General features: G+C 41.7%; 1 protein-coding gene across 1 annotated transcript in view; it reads left to right on the top strand.

Annotated features, from left to right (window-relative positions):
* Positions 1-20,901, top strand: part of SNAP25 (synaptosome associated protein 25) — a 65,563-nt gene that overhangs the window by 31,734 nt on the left and 12,928 nt on the right. Inside the window, exons 2-4 of the mRNA XM_074864398.1 lie at positions 3,932-4,066; positions 4,725-4,766; positions 13,113-13,161. Of these exons, the coding sequence (XP_074720499.1) occupies positions 3,995-4,066; positions 4,725-4,766; positions 13,113-13,161 (163 nt within the window). The 5' untranslated portion in view covers positions 3,932-3,994. The remainder of the gene's footprint in view (positions 1-3,931; positions 4,067-4,724; positions 4,767-13,112; positions 13,162-20,901) is intronic.

Below are 20,901 nucleotides of genomic sequence, written 5' to 3'. Positions count from 1 at the left end.
GAACCCAGAGGATTTCCTTTCCCTTTTCTGAAATGGAAAAACCAAGTTCCCTGCGAAATTTTCAGCTTGCAAGTATAAACACAAATTGACTGAGTGTCTGCAAGTAGCTGTAACTTCTGTAACAACTTTTTTTTTTTTTTTTTTAATCAAAGTTTTAGACCTGAAGAGCTTAACGTATTACATCACATTTTTGGTTTTCTGATCTGTCATCTCTGCAGTGACCGTAGGCAAAATAAAATGTAGTTTACACTGAAAGTTGAGAGTACATTTTGAAGAGTCTATTTCCAGATGTATTAGAGGTTCTTAAGGCAATTACAGGATTTTGATACTTTGTTCAAATCAGCTTGAATGAGAACAGAATGCAAAATATCAGCTATTATCAAAAATATAAATTCCACAATTTATTACCGAAGTCCTCGAGAGTATCTTTGGCCTGTTCCCATTCTACTAAAACAAGAGCAGGTTTCAGTGGGCCCAAGACAGACTAACACCTTACACTTTTGAAAGTCTGTCCAGTAATCAGTGAGCAAATTTGTTATGGCTTACCTTTTCTTGGCCATTCCTGTAATCATTCAGTTTTAATGTTTTAATACATCAATAGGACTATATATAGGTGTTTCTAAGAAACACCATCGAGGGATAACTGTTCATTTGTACTGTAGAGGAATATTTCCCTAAATATATCTGCTCTCTACAGGTTTGTTGTTGGAAATTCATGACACTGGAATGGAATTTCAGTCTAAATGGGGCTTTTCAAGGAAAATCCTATCTCTAATCTGTCCTATTCCACATTTTAAGCTGCAAAATCTGCAAAAAAATTAAACCCATTCCCAGCTATCTGCAAAATATATGTAGTTTATCATACTGTGTGCAAATCAGTAACCTTTATTGATTCTTGTGCACAGTTTTCTATTAAATAAAGTTGAATCAGCACTGCTGCGGGGCACTTTTATTTATGACTAAAACTTGATGTAAAATGACTTGTCTGAAAGAATGCTTTTTGCTATTTCTCAATCCATTCTAAGTGCTTTACAAATACCAAACAATCTCAATAAACCTGTCAGGTTTGATCACTTGCTACAAAACATCTCTCTAGTTACAACCTCTGACTTTTTTTTTAGTTGGATGCAAAATAGGATGCGTCTCTCACTAAGATGCCAACTGATGGTTCTAACTAACTGAGAAGGATAACTCTAAAGAAAAATCACCACAGTTTCTCCACTTTGTTTCATTTTTGCACCACCCAATACCACCAACTGCCTCATGATCAAAAATGAATAAGTACCAGATCAAAAGTCAGGCTGGAATCTACTTGAGAACTGAATTTTCTGTGTAGTTTTTGTTATCTGCAGTGACTGACAAACAGACTGTTATTATTCGTTATTGTCAGTAGAAGTGCTCATCTCTCCTTCACTCGCTTACAGTTCCATAATCATTCTGCTCACATTGGATATGCTTAGAGACTGAACCAAATCCCCTGTTAGCATCACATCCTCTCACTGATGCATCACCTCCCACTTCACAGCTAGTAAGATGCTACCAGATAGACATAACACAGAACCAGCTTCCTGCCCCTCACAGCTAGATGTATATACTGATTAGATGAGTCCCAAAGCCATGTTTAAATTATCCTGATTTTTGCTAAAGCTCAGTGCTGCTATTCTGCCAGCACAAGTGTAGCAACAGATCCCAGCAGAAGAGAATATTTTAACTAGATATTCTAAAACTAGGTTCATGGGCTTAATCCTGATATTCTGTCACAGAGGCTGTGTCAGAGATATTTAAATGCTGAGTTTTGCCTCAATCTGGGAAAAAAACACATTTTTTGAAGCAGTGGGCAGTGCTAGTGCCAGCCTGGGACAGGTGGGACAGTAGTTCAGAGAACAGTTCTTTACCAAAATAACTTCTTTTAATCCCAGCTGAGCATGCTCCATTTGCTGATCAGAAGCACCGTCTTCCTGGAGCTGCCTGATGTGCCACAAAGGGCAACACGGGTTCAGCAGCATGGTGAGAAGGTTGGGGTGTCCTTGAGAGTATCCCCACGCTTTCACATGCCCTTCGGGAGGAGACCAAGTCCTGGTTCATCTTTTCCTCCTAAACCTCAGAGTGGGCCATTTTTTGTAAAGCTTATTTACTGCTGTTTGTGAGCATCCTTGAAGTGCTTGATATCAGTCTGAATATTAGTCATGAAATTAAGCTCAGAGTTTGCATCAGCTGAGGCTGCAGACGAGTTGCTTAAGCTTGATCCTTCATGCTGCTGTGACCATGCAGCTGGCAGAACTGGGTGGGTTTCTCCTCCAGCATACATTTGGGCTCCTAAACATGTGTGTGACCCATCGCAAAATGTCAGTCTCCCTCTAACAAGGATGTGGTGATGCGCTCAGTGATGAAAGTAGGATGCCATGCCAGTAGCTGCAGGGCTGACTCTTTGAGATAGATTTCTTCCTGCCGTAGCTTGAAAGAGGAAAAGCAGCCATGAGTGAGGGCACAGCTAACGTGAAAGCATGAAGGTCACATATTCCCTCTTAGATAAGAAAAAACAGCAAATCTGATGCTGAAGCTGCAGAGGAAATGCAAGAGGCTGACTGCTTTCGTTATACATTTTTAAGCAAACAGGGTGTGATCCAGGAAATATCCCTGCCACCCAGCTGTACCTGTTCAGCCCATACTCCTGATGTCCTGATGGAGAGCACTGTCAAAGTGAGGAACGGATTCATCTCCGGTAGATAACAACTTCCATTTAAACAGTTACTATTGTTAAAATGATAGAGCCAAGCTCTGCCCTGACTTATTTTGTTTCATAAAGGCCGCACGTATCACAAAGACAGGACAGAAAACAGGCCCTGGGATTTTGTCTTCTTGGAGCAGCTTTGCTGAAAGGGGCTGCTTTTGTCCTCTTTCTGTAATTGAGCGTGATGGCATGTGTGTTATGGCTGTTTATTTGAGTCCCCCACAACTTCCCCACCTCCTCTGCACCTGGGATTAGGTTTTCCTGCAATGAACAAATCTAACATTCAGTGAGCAATAATTTGCAATGTGCCATGCTTGAATCAAGCAAAGAAATAAGCCAGTGTTGTCATTATAAAGACCTGACAGATGGTAGGAGGACCCGCCTTTCTTAATCAAGTCATGCTCAGTAATCAGAGCTAGCACGAATTTATAACAAAAAAGAAACCCTACCCAAGTGAGGATTAATGGGCTACATCCTGGTCTCTGGCTAGGATGAGCTCAGTGGTGTTGTTCTGTACTGAGAGGGATAACCAGAATCAGAATCTCACCCACTTTGGGGAGAAGTTGAAAATACCAGTTAGGTCCTGCTGTCACTTCCCCTGAAATGAAGGATCTCCCAGGTAAACAACTCCTCCCAGTCTAGCTGTAAATATTATTTTAGAGTCTGAACTACAGCATGGTGGACGAGTCATTAGCTGATAAAAATCTGCAAAGTTTCATTGTCTTTAATTTCATTGCAGATGTATTAGCTGACCGTCCAGTCCTCCAAGCGATGCAGCTGAAATATAGGACGTGAGTGGGATAGGCTTAACCTTGACCTCCTTCATGTTAAGGCCTTTAATTCTAGAGAAGAATGAATGGGTCTCAAGACTGTTTCTGGTAGCAATTAACACCTCCTGAGTCTCCAGCTTCGATATGAATAGCATTTGAAAGGTTAAGAAAAAAGGAAGGATTTTCCTCCAAGAACATGACAAGGATACATCCTTGTTCTTCGAGAGTGATTAATAATACAGGAATAAAGCACCACCTTGAACAATCCCGTGTGCTCTCTACTCTATAGTAATTGCTATCCAGAACAAAAGAGTTTGGGTGAGGGCACTCTTGTAATAAAAGCACTTTTGTGGGACTGACATTTAAGCACAATTCAGTGAGTCAGGGAGCCTAACCACACTTGTTTCTTTCCCTTGTCGCTGTCTTCCAGGCTCACAAGCAGCTAAGCACAAATCCTTGGTCTGCAGCTTCCACAAACACACCCACAGCTAAAATGGCGGAAGACGCTGATATGCGCAATGAGTTGGAAGAAATGCAGCGGCGTGCCGACCAGCTTGCTGATGAAGTGAGACTGATAGCTCAACTCGAAACGTGGGGCTGGGGTGGGCATGAGAGACACATCCAGAAGCACGAGCTGATCCGGCAAAGGATTTCTAGGGCTGATTCTGTTTTCTGTCAGCTTTACGCTGAAAGCAGAATTGGAAAAGAAATGAGCCGGGATAAAATTTAATGTCATGTTTAGTCTAGATTAAGGCATTTATTGATCGTGAGTTTGGTTTAGGTATTAGAGTCTGCATCAATTTGACTGGCCTCAGAGCAAAAAAGCAGCAATTTAATATTTTCTGAGGATTCCTTCAATTTGCCAAACCTATTAAATGTTAAAAGCCACCAATTAGGTCTCTGAAAAGTCTTAGTTGAAAACCACAGACTTTATTTTTAAAGTGGAACACCAGCTGTTTCAAGCACCACCGTCACAACGCGTGAGCAAGGGGAGCACAAGCCTTAGAGACTGCAGCTGCCTTGAGTTGTGGTGGGAACTGCTGCATTCGCAAGCCATAACAGAGAGCTGGGGATGAAGAGATCACCAGTACTCTGCTCATGGTCTGATTTTGAGGGAAGGCAAAGAGCGTGGGAAAAAAACATACTGTCAGCATGAGCCTCCACATTAGTGCTGGAAACTGTATCTTGCCAAATCTAAGTGTCTTTTTCTCTGTTTTTCTCAGTCCCTTGAGAGCACCCGTCGAATGCTGCAGCTTGTTGAAGAGGTAAGGACTTGCATTTTATTTGCGCTTCCATTGTGAGCAAAGGTGATGGAGAGTCTGACACTGGAAGTTTGGGGTTTTTTTAACTCACGTTCTTAGGGCATGGCCATGGCTTTATACGCCGCTCCATCCCCCTTTATCCTTACCCCTTGTGAGGGTCATTCAAGATGCTGTGCCCTAGTTGCCAAGTGTCACGCTGCAGACCAGCTGCTGAGGCACTGTTTTGCCATACCTGAGTATCCATTGAGACAGGCTTCTCGAGACAAACCAAGGAAACAGGCTCTGAAGGTGACCTGGAATCAGGGACAAGTGGCTGAGTTTGCTGCAGAGCTCCTGGAGCCTCGTGCCGGCATAGCTCTGATGTCCCTGCCATTACACTGCAAGTGGGGAAGGCGTTGTCTCTAAATACCTCCCTCTCCATAAATGCTTGCGGTCATTTATAGAGCATCAGTCGCTACAGCATTTAAATGCCACTTCTTTATGTATCTCTGAAACATTTATTAGGATTTCAAGGCTCATGAGATGTCCTAGATTGACAGCTTTGGGAAGGGAAGTCCTTTGATTTTCTGCGGTGCTAAGGAAGAGGACCCAGGCTCAGTCCTCACGGCTATACTCACCTGGAGGGGTCACAGCCAGAAGGGAGAAAACAATTCAGTCAGACTTCATTTCACCCTCTTCATAACAAAGGGGTTTAAAAGTTGGAAATTCCCAAACTCAGTTTGGTTTAGTGTTCAGCCATCAGGTGGTGGCAAACTTTGCTCCCGCCTGACAGGACATATTATTTTCAGACACCATGCAAGCCTTGGCTCTGGAGCTGGTGACATTTTTAATCAGGGTCATCAGCACTGACAGTGCCAGTACTCCTGACAACCAGAAGAGTCTCCAGCAGAGATAGCGGGAAGAAAATTTCATCAGGTCCCACGTTCAGGAACAAGCACAAGCCCAGCCGTAGGCTTCATGGCCTTGAAATCAATCATGACTGTGGAGATCAATGGAGTCCAGTGGAGACAAAATTAAATTTCCGTGTACAGATAGACAGACAGATGGGTCATTGAGCATAGTCAGCATTTCTTCTCCTCCACAAACACTTCAGATCCGGGCCCCTTGCAGCCGAAACATGCTCTTGTCTCACAAGCAATCTGTCTCTTTTTGCTGCTCAATTCCCTGGACATGCCATTTCTAACCATCACTTTATGTCAACTCTATGCTGGATGCAGACCCTGCTGAAATTAGTTCAATGACATGGAAGAGAGTCTCACATGGGTACCTCCACAAACGCAAGGCAGGAGAGCCTGCTGTCCCAAAGTGCCTGTGATCTAAATAGACAAGGCAGATGATGAGTGGGAAGAAAGAGAGGCGCGGGAAAGGGAAGCGATTTGCTCGGGGCCAAGCCATCAGTAAATATCAGCCCTGTCTCTCCTGAGCCGTATTTGTGTGACCTATGCACTGCTTGAGTCTTCCTAACATATTGAACCAGCATATTGTGAATGCCACTGTATTAAATCACAGCAAATGGCAAAGTGGGAGGAGAACTAGGACTGCTGAATTTACCAATGAATTTATGTAGGACTCTAGCGCTTCTTGGAAGAGCTCAGCATCTCTCCGGACCTGGCTTTTATTCAGATGCTACAATATCTTCCTGTCCAAATAGAGAAGTTTCTAAAACTAGCACTTAGTAGTCAAGGGAATTCTTCCAAAATGAGCTGAATATTATTTTCACTAATGTGACTACAAAAGACCTTTAAAATTCTTCTGTGGTCTAAACAGTTGGTTGATTACTCCGACCCCATTTCCTAGGTACTTTTAAAAGAATGCAGCATTTCGGGAGTGAGAGATTTTATACTGAAAAGACAAACGATGAGTGTCTTTGAAATTGAACTTGCACTGCTCTGATTTAATAGACCCAAAAAATCCAATTAGACTCCCTTGCTTAGCAGAACCTGTCTAGTGGGAAGAGATAGAAAATATTCTTTCCCAGTGAAAGAATGCTTTCTACTCTGTTTTCTTGATACAGCAAATCTGTTATTCCTTACTCAGGAAAAGGATGCCTCCATGTTTAAGCATTATTACTATATACATATGTATGGAATCCTGTCATGGTTGGCTCTGCTCCGTTAGATAGTAGGAAAATACAGAAAAACAGACTGACTTGGCTCCACTCTAGAAACAGAAGAGTGCTGTCCACCCAGGGAAGCCCTATAGCAGTACAAAGCAACTGTAATGCTGAAATGTAGGTCATAGCCTGGGGGACAAAACCTATGTCCCCAAAGAACGGTGCCCTCCTTGCCCAAGAAGACTAGGCTGAGTTTGGAGACTAAGCCCTGGTGCTGTTCCCAGTCAACCACAGCAAGGAAAACCAAATCTGTTACTGCTTCTTATTTTTATAACCCAGCTTTGCAAGAAGCTGATTGTGTCAGTCCTAGCACAACAGGCAAAGCAAGAAGATGTGGTGAGTGGCTGTTGCAAAATAGCCACTGCTTTGCCCCAGGGCAGCTACGTACTGGGATGGCAGATTACAAAAATCAGTTTGCTCTGTGGTGCCCAGCATACCCCTGCAACACAGTTAGGTCTACACCGAGCAACACTCATTTAAGCTACTCAGCTACCCAGTGCTATAAATACCTGTATTATATGATGATGCTGGACAATATTTGCGCCAAAACATAAAATGAACTGAGGCAGAAGAAGGGAGACTAAATACACAGTTTGTAGCTGACCTTCTTATCTTCTTGTTCAAGCTTTTTACCTCTGAGCCAAATTTATGAAATGCAGAATAACGTGTGCAAGGTAAGGAGTAAGGCAAGGAAAAGTAGTGAGTCTAATACCATATTCCAGTGGAACCACCATGGCCTTTAAAGAAAATTAATCATTGTAGGATGAAAAAAAGATGGTTTCTAGTTATGATGCAGCAAGGGAAAAAATATCAATAGGATCAGTACTGCAGAAAGCCCAGCAAGAAAGCACTTAGCAACACGTACAGACAAAAGGGCTGTTTTGTACATTTAAATCCAGACAGGATTATCTTCTCCTCTCATATGCTGGGGGGTTAGAGTCAAATTTACTGACATATCAAAGCTGAAATAGTAAAGCTATAAATGTTTGATAACCTCACGATGCTGCTCTACGCAGGACGCTGATCATGCAATAGGCCATTTTACTAAATAACTTCATTTGTGATTGGCAAGTGAGTTTCCCCTGACATTAGTATCGTAGTCAAATGTTCCTTAGTTTGAAGAATAAAAGAAAAAAATATTCTATTACTTTAGGGTTTGGTCCAAAGCTTGTCAAATCTAACTTGAAAAATCCCTTTGACATCATTAGCTATTGGAACAGTTCTATTCAGAAAAGTGTTTTAATATGTTTAATTCCACAGAAATACATATCTGGCACAGGGGAATGTGCTTCATAATTCTGGTCTCAGTTTTTCCTATGCAGGATTAGACCCCTTTGTCCATGTAAACCACATTTTTGTCTTTAGGGTGTTGACACTTCTCTTCAGTATCTCTGGGAAGTGCTAGCAATGTCAGCCTGTCCTGATACATAACTGTCTGTATTAATTTATTCAAAACAAACTCTATGATCCGTATCGATTGAAGCCAAATTCTTCATCAAAGTGGAAGTTTATGTGTTCTTCACATAACTGAGAGTGCGTATCTGTTTTTCAGGGTATCTCCTGAAGTGCAAAGAAAGCGATTTCTAAAATTTGGATTCTCTATCTGATACATCATTCCCTTATACTGTTATGAAAATCACCCTTCAAGCTAAACCAAAGTTGGAGCAGCTGCTGTTTGTAGCAGGCATGGATAGGACACAACACATTGTGTTCCTGGAGGAACTGGTGGGCCCTTTCAAAGCCCATCCCAGTTCTCTTCCTAGTTTTAGTCCCACCTTGGGAAATCAAGTGACATGACAGCAATAACAAGAAATGATACAGCAATCCATTTCCCCTCAAAAGTGCTGGGCAAATTTCATTGAACTTTTTGTTGCGGCCTTCTCCTGAGTGAGACCCTCTTAAAAAAAAGTTTTAAAAAGCTGTTACAGAAGATTGAGGATAATGTATATTAAATCCTCCAAAAGGGTTCCCCCAGTTATGCGGTTAAACCGGCTTCACTGAAGCACTGAAAGACTTAGATACCTAAGAGCTGAATTAAGCCCAGAGTTTTAAAATCATATATTCTGGCTTTCTGATCAGTAGCTTAGCCAGCAGCCCAGTGGAGAACCTGGGCGTGTGCTTCATAGAAAGCGTGTTGAATCCAAATAAGTACTCATTGCTGGTTTGCTTTTATCTCAACACCAGAGTTTAGCACTAGTGAAAGGCTGAAGGACAGTGACTTTCATAAACTTTATGGAGTCTATATTCATTGTGCTGTTTCACCTAATGTGATCGATTTTTAAGTCAAAAGTGATGGCCTCCTGCTCTAAGGGGTCATCTTGCGTGCAAAATTGAGCAGATCTTTTCAGAAAAACAGTTGGCAACCCACAGCAGTCTCCATGGAAATCAAAGTCTGGGGGGACACGCCAGTCGACCTGCTCATTCCTAGAGTCACGGCTGAGTGGAAAAGATTATATATTTTACTGTCTGTGGTATACCTGCTTTATTGATAAACTGAGGAATTCCAGTGCTGTCAGTTTAATGCCTCAACAAAAGCAATTCATGCTGTGCTATTTTCTTCTAAAGGGCAAGAGTGTGAGATGTTTGCTATACTGTGGCAAAATCCAGCAGTCCAAATTCTCCTCTCAAGTGCAACAAGAAGACAAGGAGAGTCAGAAGTAACTCTGGAGAGAGAAGGCTGTAAAAGATTTAAGAGCTGGATTAAAGGGGCATGTGCTCCATGAACTCTGTAGGGTCCTACAAAAGATGCATTTCTCTTCTCTCTGGCCTGAACTACCCTAAGCATCCCATCTTTTGAGAATCCTCATTTTGCTAGAAACTAAACAGAGGATTGCCTGTGCAAGACTTTAGGGTCTTAAGAAATTCCTCCATTGCACAGGAAGAAAGGCAGGCTTTAACCCTGGGGAAAGTGTACTGTTAGCACATGTTTTCATAATAAGATGGACCTCGCTAGTTCTACCGATTCATGGCTCCCCACGTAGGATCTCACTGATGTTGGTGAGCACTGGATGTGGGTGGGAACCCTTCCTGAGCCCTCAGGACCAGACAAATCAAAGCATTGGTCACTGGGCCCCTGCCGTGACTGTGGCTTTTCTGGGAGCCTGTTATCAAGGTTTTATGATCGGTTGCTGTAAAACATATCTTCTGGGCTGGCACTTGACAAACACAGCTTTCATCACCTCGTTATACACTCTCTAAGCAACCAGTTCAAGTGTGTCTGCTGTCACCTGCTAAGACCAAGAGGAGTTTCTGTGATACTTCTAGTGCAGAAAATGCCAACATTGTCTGTGTTTGGGCCCCAAACTTTTTTGGCACATTTCTTCTTCTATATTCCTTTAAATTAAGAGGTTTTGTAGTTTCCAGAGGTGCTGCAGTCTGTTGTCACTGAGAGTCAGTTACTGAGTGTTTCTCTCCTGCTCAGACATCTGGATGATGAGCAGTTTTAGAATAGTTCAGTCTTACAGACATGTTTGGTTTTGAGTCATCTAAAGGGTCAGTCACAATGTAAATACTGAACTTTTAGGAAAGTCTAGATATGTTTTAAATGCACAAATGTGGGGTTTCTTTGAAATTTGGCTTTACACAGATAATTTTTTGTGAAAAAGGAGAATCTTAATGCTTAATAGAAACTTGGAACAGGAGGAGATTGTCACTTGATGTCTGAATCACCTCTCATCTTTGTCGGTGACCATCTTTTTATTAGCTTCAATATGCTTTGGATTAGACCTCAGATGCAGACAAGTATATTCAATGCACACCCCCCCTTAATATTTTCACATCAGTATTAATGCTGTGCCAGGCTGCTCTTAACAGATACAGTATGCCTGATAAAATTAATGGCACTTATGGCCAGGTAAGTGAAAGAAAATTGCACCTCTTTCACTCTGTGCAAGGATTTAATATGATCTAATTGCTGAGTTTGTCTCTCAGCATAGGTCTTACTCAGGTCACTGTACATCTTAGCTGCATAAAGCCAGTTTGCTCAGATGTTAAAAACAGCAGGAAAATAAGGTCAGAGGGTTAAGGAGCAGTAAACATTTCTCAGCCTGGCTATGTTTGACTCACTGAAAGCCACCAACTATCACACCACCGACTGTAGGTTTCTGAGCCAAATATTTAGAAAGATCCCATGTGAGACTGCACCATAGTTACTCAAACACAGGATGACTCAGGACCCAAGAAGCCTTCTTGTGCTTGCATGAGGTATGTTTTTTAAAATACATATAAATCTTTTGGGGTAAGATATTCCTGGGTACCAAGAGCATAGAATGAGCACAATAAAAAGCTATTGCGCATCCAGTGCTTAGCAGATCTGACACCTGCTTCACAGAAGATGTAAGATAATTAAAAATGGTTTCCTTACTCTAAAAAGTCAAAACTAAGATGACCATTGGACCCTAAGGTTCTAAAGGCTGCAAAAATAAAAGCCAGCTGGGATTTAAGTAAATGCGGTATGAGCTTGAAGGGAAAGACCAGCAGTGGGTACCTGGTAGATAGCTGACCCAAGGCCAGTAGGGCGCAGCAGACCATGGGAAGAGGCAGGAGGCTTTTTCTCTCCACCTGGCAACACGTGCAGGGATTTTTAAAGAGGGAGCGAACCAGGCTGCGCACATCTGATGTTTTTCCCAGTTTCTGCAGTGACATAGACATTCAAGACGAGCATGGGAGTGGAGAGAGAGGCAGACGAGAGCACAACAAGAGGTATCTTGCGTCCCTCTTGAGCTGAGCAGGATCCTCTTGAAGCAAAGCAGAGAAGCACCAGCTGCACCAGCCAGACAGCCCCTGAGTGTGGCAGAGTCAGGCTGGTAGCCCAGCCAACGTGGGCAGCGTGCTGCTGGCCTGCCTGGGAGCACCCTGCAAACACGGACCAGGCAGCTGGCAGCCAGAGAGACATCACTGCTCCCAGAAAAAGAGATGAGCCATGGCAGGGAGCAGGGCAGTTGGGAGGAAGGATAATATGAAGTCCTTAATTTGCCTCAAGGAGGGGGAGGGTGGCCTGAAAAGCATAAGGGATGGTCAGGACTCTGGGTTTCTGTTCCTCAGATTTCTGTGCAACTGTGGGCATCTGCCCTGCCCTCTGCAAAATTGACACCACCAACTTTATTGGCTTCACAGGGGTATGGTTGGCTTTATGTTCACGGAAGCACCTAAATTACTGCTGCACATGTCCAGGTAACTCCACTGGCAAGCTGTCAGGCTGCAGAGGACTTACTTCATCTGTTATTGAAATGCAACAGTCAGGAGATTGTTCAGGCCATTAATTATTCACAGATGTTATCACTGCTCCGAGCAGAATGGAGCTAGTTTCCCCTTCGTAATTAAAAAGGAGCTAATCTGATCTGTGATATAGCTTAGTATCACAGCACCCAGAAACCCGAGACACCTGATCACATCCCAGAGTGATGATAATGCATGAGAAAATTGTACTTGTGAAAGGTGCCTTGCTGCTGCTTTAGGCAGGTGGGAGCTCTGAATTGCTCGGCTTTGCTCAAACCCTGTATCCAGCAAAGGTGATAAGACTCCCACTAACCTGTGGGAGCAGGGGCCATGTAGATGTTTTAAAAACCCTACCTTCAAGCTCAGTCCAAAGTCTGTTGGTGATAAAGGTATCTGTTGGCTGAATTAAAACTTGGCTCAACCCCATATCTGTTAGATCTCCGAGCCAAAAAGTATAGCTTAATCCTATTAAATATTAGCCTGCTTTAAAATGATTTCCTAAGTATGTAAGCTTTCTGACTTCTGTGTTGCAAGGGCTGTGTACTAACCACCGTGCCTCCTTCCCAAACATGTTTGTGTCATATCTATTTTCCTTGGGAATTTCTCCTGTGAGATGAACATACACCTGCAATGTCAACACCCCCTTCTTCCCTTCTGCTTCAGAGAACTCGCAAGATGAACCCTCTCTTTTTAGAAATTACTGTTGTGTAAAGTGATTATTTTAATCTCAAGGTCCAGGACTTTGTGCTTTCTGAAGTAGTTCAGTATCCCAGTGAATCCTGAAGGACTGATGGTACAATTGAGAGCACTCAGTTCCTTATACAGTGCCCAGGCACATAAGGTCTTAGGACTGTGCCACCAGCCCCTATGACCTTGTCATTCCTTTCACTGTTTTTCTTTTGTCTTCCTATGTCCCATACCTAGGGCTGAATGTTCCCTCACTGATTTCTCTCTCTCTCTCTCTCTCTCTTTCTTCTCCCCCTCTCCATCCTTACCTTGCTACCACTATTGGGATGTAGAGTAAAGATGCTGGTATCAGGACTTTGGTTATGTTGGATGAGCAAGGAGGTAAGTTCAGATTGCTTCAGTAAGGAAGTATAACCATTCTCAAAGTACTGTACTAACTGTGTGCAATCCTGAAAATGAGGACCATAAAATATGTGTGGTTGTGCATGAGAAATCCCAAACCTCTTTGTCTTTAGCTTCGTTGTCTGACAGAGGAACGTACAATAACTGCATAAAAGTCTGTACTTCTTTTGATCTGTTTCCCATTAATGTCAAAGAGAGCTGCAGCCTGAACCATCCAAATCATAATTTTTTTTCAGCGAGCTTTGGGTCAAGATCCAGCTACACGATGAGAAGATTTGCCTCCTTAAGTGTAAAATCCAACATTATTTACGCAGGTGCTATGTAATTTTGTCACTTGTTTTAGCCACAAGTGAAAGGCATGCAATAAAATGCATATGAAAAGAAGGTAAAACAGGTCTAGTTTGTGAAATTTCAGTTGCTTTTTGTATAGAAATGTCAGTGAGGATAACAAGAATTTAACATTAAAAGCTACGAAATGATCAGCTCATTACAATTGACCATATAGGAGCTTTCAAGCCTAGATGAGTCCCTGTCTGTGCATGACAGTGACAAAGACAGAGCTAGATATATTCAATACATTCCAGGAAATTACATTTTTGTCCTCCATAATACTACAAAGAAGAAGGTAGCTTCCCCACCCCCTCCCCAACAAAACTAATAAATCTTAATTTACTGCAGACCCACAGCATCAGCAAAATCGTGTCTCCAAATGGAAGTTAAATCAACAGAGTACAAATTTCTGCTTCTCTATATCAAACCGGCCCCCCAAAAGCCCTTGTTATTATTTACCATGTGGCACGATACAAAACTGCATAGTGTTTTCTACAGAGGTAATGATGTATTACTCATCAAGCCCAGACAACAATTATAAGCAATGGTATGGCATTGTTGGGAAACGGATTGCAGAACCTGACAGGCCTTTTTAATCTGTAATGTCCCTGCCTCTCTGGCACTAAAATGAATGAAACAGGACCTAAACAGAAAGTATTTTCTCCTATTTGCTTTTTGATGTATGTCTCATTGCTTCCACCCCAACCTCCCCCTTTAGGGAAAAGAATTTAACCTAACTAAATTTTGTCGCATCAATTTCTCTTGACAAGAAAAATGTTATAGAGAATATTTTGTTGTCTTCAAAATTTTTTTTCTGAATAAGAGCAATAAAAGAACTATCACTGAATACAGAAAACCAGAAATTACTTATATTGAAACAGATATGGCACCTGTCTAAATAATGTGTTTTGTTTTAGGAGTTATACGATTAAAATAAATCACAAATATTGTCAAAGAAAGTCCATAAATACCCAGGTGTGTCTTGCAATGTAATTCACAGGCAGATCAGCAAAAACTTCAGTGGTTCCTATAACTTCCCTTGTGTTTAGTGTTGGGAAAGTATGTTTCCGTTCTTTAACTGTTATTTCTCTACAGATTACTAGGTGTTTTCATTTTGGTTTTAATCCTGAATTTTGTTTTTTACTTTGGCATTCTACTATTGCTAAACCCCTGTGCACAAAAGTTGTCCGACCAACTCTAGTCATGCTAAGAAGGATGGTCTGTGTGAGCTGAGGGGCTGAGACTGGACCTGAGACTTCTTTGGAGTCCAGGGAACTCAGTATTAAACTCTTATTGACAGCGAAACCTGAAACGTATATTGTATGGCCAGAGATGCGGGTAGTCGATACTTGCAGGAAAGAATTAAACAATTTAAAAGCCTCTTTAAACTGGTTATGGTCATGCCTTAAGTGGTTCAGTAAATTTAGCTTGTGAGTATACAGTATGGGTTTCTCAAGGAAAACAGCCTAACAATACTACAAACCCTGGGAATATTGTAACCACTGTATTATGCTAAATGTTTAATTAAGTTTTGTGCATTTTAGCCATATGTAGGGCTAATAATTCCTGATTATTTTTATTTTAGCGATAAAAGACATTATATTATTGGGCAAAATATGCTAATGATTCCTTTGAACCCTTTGTAATTAGCACAATGTGTGCAACTCAGGGATGTCTCAGCAGATTATCAGATTCAGGAAATAATTTGCTAACACTGCCATGTGATCTCCTTTCAGCTGACTGCACAAGTCACTTAAGATTATTAGGTGTTAAATATACAAAAAACATGACATTGATCTTTCCAGTGGGCGGCAAGCAGAATATCTAATCTCTGTAGTTGCTTGAAGCTCTATTTCTAGGTTTCCTTACAAAATTGCTTGCTTTGAAGTTAAACAGACCTTACAAGAAAAACGTCTTTGAGCCGATCTCAATCTAAGTAACGCAGAGCAGAACTCATTTTCTGATATCAATAAGCAGAAGTTTTTGGGATCATAAAAGGAAATAAGTCAACATAATTTTACAATACTAGGTATTTATATAATAAAGCCAGTCTGGCTAGCTCCTGTTGCCTAAATGTTTAGCACATCTGGCTGTGCAGGGGACCACAGAGTCTGTTATGACCCTACAGAGATATAGAGTTTCACAAGAGCTTTCATTATTCCTGTCTCACAGAGAATGGGACAGCCATAAAAACTAGATACCTCCTCCTCCAGTGCCCTTTGAAGTCACTGGGAATCTGAGTGGGCTTTTGCAGTAGTCCCTCTGCAATACCAAGAGTTGTTATTTTTTTGAGTCAGGTATTGTCACCCAAACCAGTTCAACACAGTTCTTCCCCTGGGGAGCCCACAGGAAGGAGCTAAGAGGTTAGATTCTCCTTGTTGAGAGTTTTTCCATCAGTGAGAAAGTCATTCCCAGACCCTGTGTGCATCCATAATGCTTACAGTTTTTTAAACCTGGCCTTGAGTCAAGCTTCCTTAATTAATTATTTAAATATAAATATATACATAATGCTTTAAACTAGAATATTTACATTTTAGATTAAAAATGTCATGCTGCAAAGGATTATTGAGCAGTGGCAATTGCTCTGCTTCGTTGAATATGTCTTTGAAACATGCTAACTTAGAGAAATGTTAATATTTGGATGCATGTTTGTTCAAAGCAGCCTGTAGAAATTAAACTGATAGTACAAAGTGGGGATATGAAGATAAACCTGAATTTCTGACACAGGAGGGGTCCCAGAGTGGTATCTCTCTTCATCTAAAGTAAACTCCCATCACCTGGGAGTATCAGCAGGCAGAGAGACTTGGACCTTGAAGGACATTTTTTTGTGTGATGATGTCCTCACGCAGTTTATTACAAAAGAATTTCATTTTTGTATTCAAAAGGGGGTGGAGGGGAGAAACTTTTCCAATAACAGTAGCAGCACAGCCATTTTTCATCCAAGACAAGATAAAGAAAATAGCCACAACATTGATAAGCCACAAAGAAAATGTCAATGCAATTGAATTTTTCTCCCTGCACTACAGCAACAGCAAATGCACAACCAGCAATGCCAGTGAACACGGGGAGCAGCTTAATCTACCCAGCAGATCTGTACTCCAGATCAAGTTGAAGTATGGAGATAAAACTGAGCAACCCCACAAGCAAAAGTGTTGGCACTGTGTGATGGTACCCATGCTAACTACCTCTACTGTTTTTGAAGGAGTTGCGAGTTTTAGCTTTGTATGAGTTATGGCTGACCTGTTTCTATGGCACTGGAGAAACAACTGTAATAAATACAAAGATAATTACCGTTCCTTTCCATCAGAGAGAAAAGTTATGGCCACTCGCACAGGCCCCTTCCCCAGTTTATCTCCTATTCAACAGCTACCATGAAAATTGATAGGCAGTGAGATGCCAAAAGCAGAGTGGCTAGAGGTGCTCCAACAACACCTATGAGCCGATCTGATCACAGTAAGAAACGGCTTGCTAATTAGCAACAAAACCAGTGACCATCAACTATTCCAGATTCTACAGGGAAAGTGGTATTAATTATGTTGAAAGTGTAGTGCAGAGCAAAAGACAAATGAACCCCCCACAAAAGCAGGTTGTGCCTCGTCTACTGTTATTTTTAGCACAGCTACACATGGGCTCACGAGTACTCCCTGCCAGCTTTCTTCCATTCGTACCTGTGCTCAGCAATGCCTTTCAGAGCAGAGCTAGGTCAAGACTCAGGATTTCTGAAAAGGCTGTCCTAGAAATGTCCTGTGCTCCGATATGATTCTCCTTTATGGAAAATGGGATCACTGAATATCACTGGAAATAGTTAATCTGCTGACTTGCTTTCAGATGCAGCCCTCTTGTATGCAATTATGATTACAATGTGTTCTTAGATGTCCTTTTTTTTTTTTTTCCCCCTCTAATTAAAATTGTCCTTTGTGGAAATTGCTTCATTGCACAATACTCCAGGCAAAGGAGCAAGTTCCCTTCTCCACAGGCATTTAACTGACATTCAAGCACAGGCCCCAGATCCTGGACACTAGTCAAGGAACAGTTGTTATAAATCACAGAGGGGTGTGCAAAGGTGGAGCAACACCACACTTGCCTTGTCCTGGTCCTGCATCCAACACTGTGTTAAGATGCTTTTGCAGCTCTGTTTGCTCAAGAGACCACAGGAGCAGCAGCAGGATGCCCATGCTACACCTTCCCTCTCCCAGCCACTTCCTCAGATCAGCCACAGAGCGGGGATTTGCCAGGCTGTTACAGAAGATCCTGGCAAAGACCCACTGGCAAAGGGCCACAATGCTATGGTAAAACTAACAGGACTAACTCATGGTCCCTCAGGTGCCTATGGTTTTAATACAGAAGTAATTCATAAGTATAACAATACAGGTCAAAACATATCGCTGTTTATCTCCTAAGATATGCTGTTAGTTTGCTGTAAGATCTGGAAGACATATGGCCCCTGTGTTTGAATCAAAGTGACATTCTCAGACGTAAAAGGGTATTGATATGCCAAAAGGGCTAATAATTAGCAGAGCTTCCTGGGAAAAAAATGAAGAAAATCTCAGTGAAACATATCTCTGATGTGTATTCTGCTTCCGAACAATGTCAATCCTCTTATTTATCATAGATGATATATAAACGTATATATAGATACAGTATATCCCAAGAATACTGCAACAAACCATCAAAAGATGTTTAAACTCTGACCTTGAAGTGCTTCTCTAAATGGGAGATAAAGGACATGATCTTCTGTAAGTGTGAATTTGCGTAGGTTCATGGCAGTGTATGCCAGCAGACTGTCTTCCCTAAAGCCTTTAATACAATACACATAGTTAAAATAGGAAAGGTCTATGAAAACAGACATTAAATTAACCTTTTGATAGCCATCTGATTTCTTACTGGCAGTGATTCATTCTGGGCCAGATTTTAATATCAGTTACACCAAAACAAATCCAGAGTGACCCCATTAAGTTAATTCCTCTATAATATTTATGCCTCAATAATTGTGGTTAGGCTCATGAATCTATTTCCTTGCCTGTGGGACCAGATCTTTGACAGGTATAAATTGGTGTTGCTCCATGAAGCCGGCATAACCACGCCAATTTAAACCAGTTAACAATCCAGCCCATGACATTAGCAACTACCAAATGGTTTTAGGACCAGCAGCCAGCTGTCTAGACTTCTGGGCTACAAATACAACATGGGCTTTTTACACTGATGAGGTTTCCTTTAATGGAAGATAAATTAGTTGTGGTTCCCTTTTCTATTCAGAAATAGCATAGGCATCACACACAAATCCTGAAGCAGGATAAATTAAGTCAAGTTCCTGGAGAGAGCTATCATTTATATCAAAGTCTTTGAGTCATGTCAAATACACTCTTCAATTAGCACTCATCTATTCAGGCAGAATAGGAAACAGGGAAAGAAAGTTCAAAAGGCCCTACTACATACCTGGCTTCAGAGAATGTGCATCTGAGCAAGGAAACGTGCTTAGACTGAAAGTCACCAGTGGTACCAGATCTAGAACTGATGCCTGCAGTCTACACCTGGCATTTTCTACTGGTCAGCCAAGGTTAGAGAAAAGCAGGCAACAAAATCAGTGGAAGAAAGGTCAGTACCTCTTGTCCCTCCCAGTGTCAAAATACCCATGTGGAAATAACTTTCTTTTAACTGAGAGCCCTGAAAACCAGCCAGACTCTGCAAACACAGCTCTCACAAGCAGGAGGTGGGAATCTGCAACAGAAATGCAGCAATTCCCATCCTGCAGCATGAACCAGCTTAAAAGCCAGCTCATACTCCCACAGCTGCTTCCCAGAGCAAGAGTTGCCCCACTATACAGGAGCAGGCAGGACTCCGAGTTAGCGAGCAGCAGGAGCACTTAGAGGAGCATCACCTTCTACCACATACTCATATTTCTGATGAGATTGACAATCTGTGGCTACAGACATGAACCAAAGCTTCTGCTAAAGCCTCCCAACCAAAACGGAAAATTACAACGTGCATTAAAACAATCCAACCTTGTATTTCTCGTTCTTGGCTCAGCAGTTTATCTCAGGCTTCCTTATTAGCTCCGCAATCCTTTGCTCACATTATATGTGCCCCTTTTAGAGAGGACAGCACCAGGTAACTCTGATCCTCTAACTGTATCCTTGGATTTGGGATCAATAACTGCTGTGGTATCAGGAGCCACATCCAGCTGAGGATAATGAGAACTGGCTGCTGAAAAGCAGATGCATCTTGTAATACTGACATGGCACCTCTCCTTCTCAAAGCCCAGCCTCATGCAAGAATTAAACAAAGAGCACATTTGAATTATTTCAGCTTGAACAATTTAGGCCAGGATTTTTAAGGCCCTCAAGGGATGAGATGCCCATTTCCCATTAAAATTAATTAAATAAAATTAATTTTAATGGGAATTGGGTATCCAAATCCCCCAGAAAGCTTTGAAAATCTAAACCTCATTTGTTATTAGAAACCCAAGTAAGAAATTAGGCCTATTCATGTTCCCAAAGTCATCAAGAGGAGTGATGTCAACATGCACATGACTTTTTTTCTGAAATACCTTTTTTTTTTTTTCCTTCTGGATTGGACTCAGTTAACATCAGGGATGACATTAGATTCCTCCTATAACCAGTACTCTCTTAGTTCCTTTCCTCTCAAGTCTAATTCTCTATTCCTATTTTTTTGTATTCAATATTGGGAATAGGGATGTATTTGTGTTTTACTGTGATTGCTTTACTTTACCTCTTCAGGTACAGTTACAATTTTTAATGGATTGAAATGCCACTCCAAGTAACTTTCTCATCCTGTGTCATATTTATTTGGGTATATCCTTCATGAAACAAATGGTGAGGCTTATAAAATGCTGTCACTACTGCAGACTCCACATAAGACCCCTGATCCCACTGGATCCATATCTGTTTACATCTGTTTACAATTTTACATTGTGGCATTCTGTTCCTCTAGGCTGTTTTTCCCAGCTTCAACAATGAAGAAATTAACACATTAAATTATTCTGAGCTACCAAATCACTAAGAAAACCCTACATCATCATCAGCCTTAGGTTGAAATAAGCCAAATTCTGTTTGATGCCAGCGGAGAGACGGTGTCTATATACGGCTGGTTACTGGGCTTGGTGCTTCATAACTTGTCCTGGAGCAAAGCAGAAGTGACCCCACTGAAAACACAAGTCTTCACCCAATGCTTGTTTTTATAAGGTCCCTCGGGGACAGAGGCAATGAATGTCACAGCCAGCGGTCCTCTTTCAGTGAGCATCAGGCTCCTGGAGTAGTTGCAATTGCTCTGTGTTCACTGGGGTTAATCCTGATTTGCAGTATCCATACCAGTAAGAAAACCAGCCCTAAGGCCATACTCAGATTAGAGATTAATATCCAGTGCCAATCA

Source organism: Strix uralensis, chromosome 3 (genome assembly GCF_047716275.1).
Source record: "Strix uralensis isolate ZFMK-TIS-50842 chromosome 3, bStrUra1, whole genome shotgun sequence".
NCBI classification, from domain to species: Eukaryota; Metazoa; Chordata; class Aves; order Strigiformes; family Strigidae; genus Strix; species Strix uralensis.
This window is presented reverse-complemented; position numbering and strand designations above follow the sequence as displayed.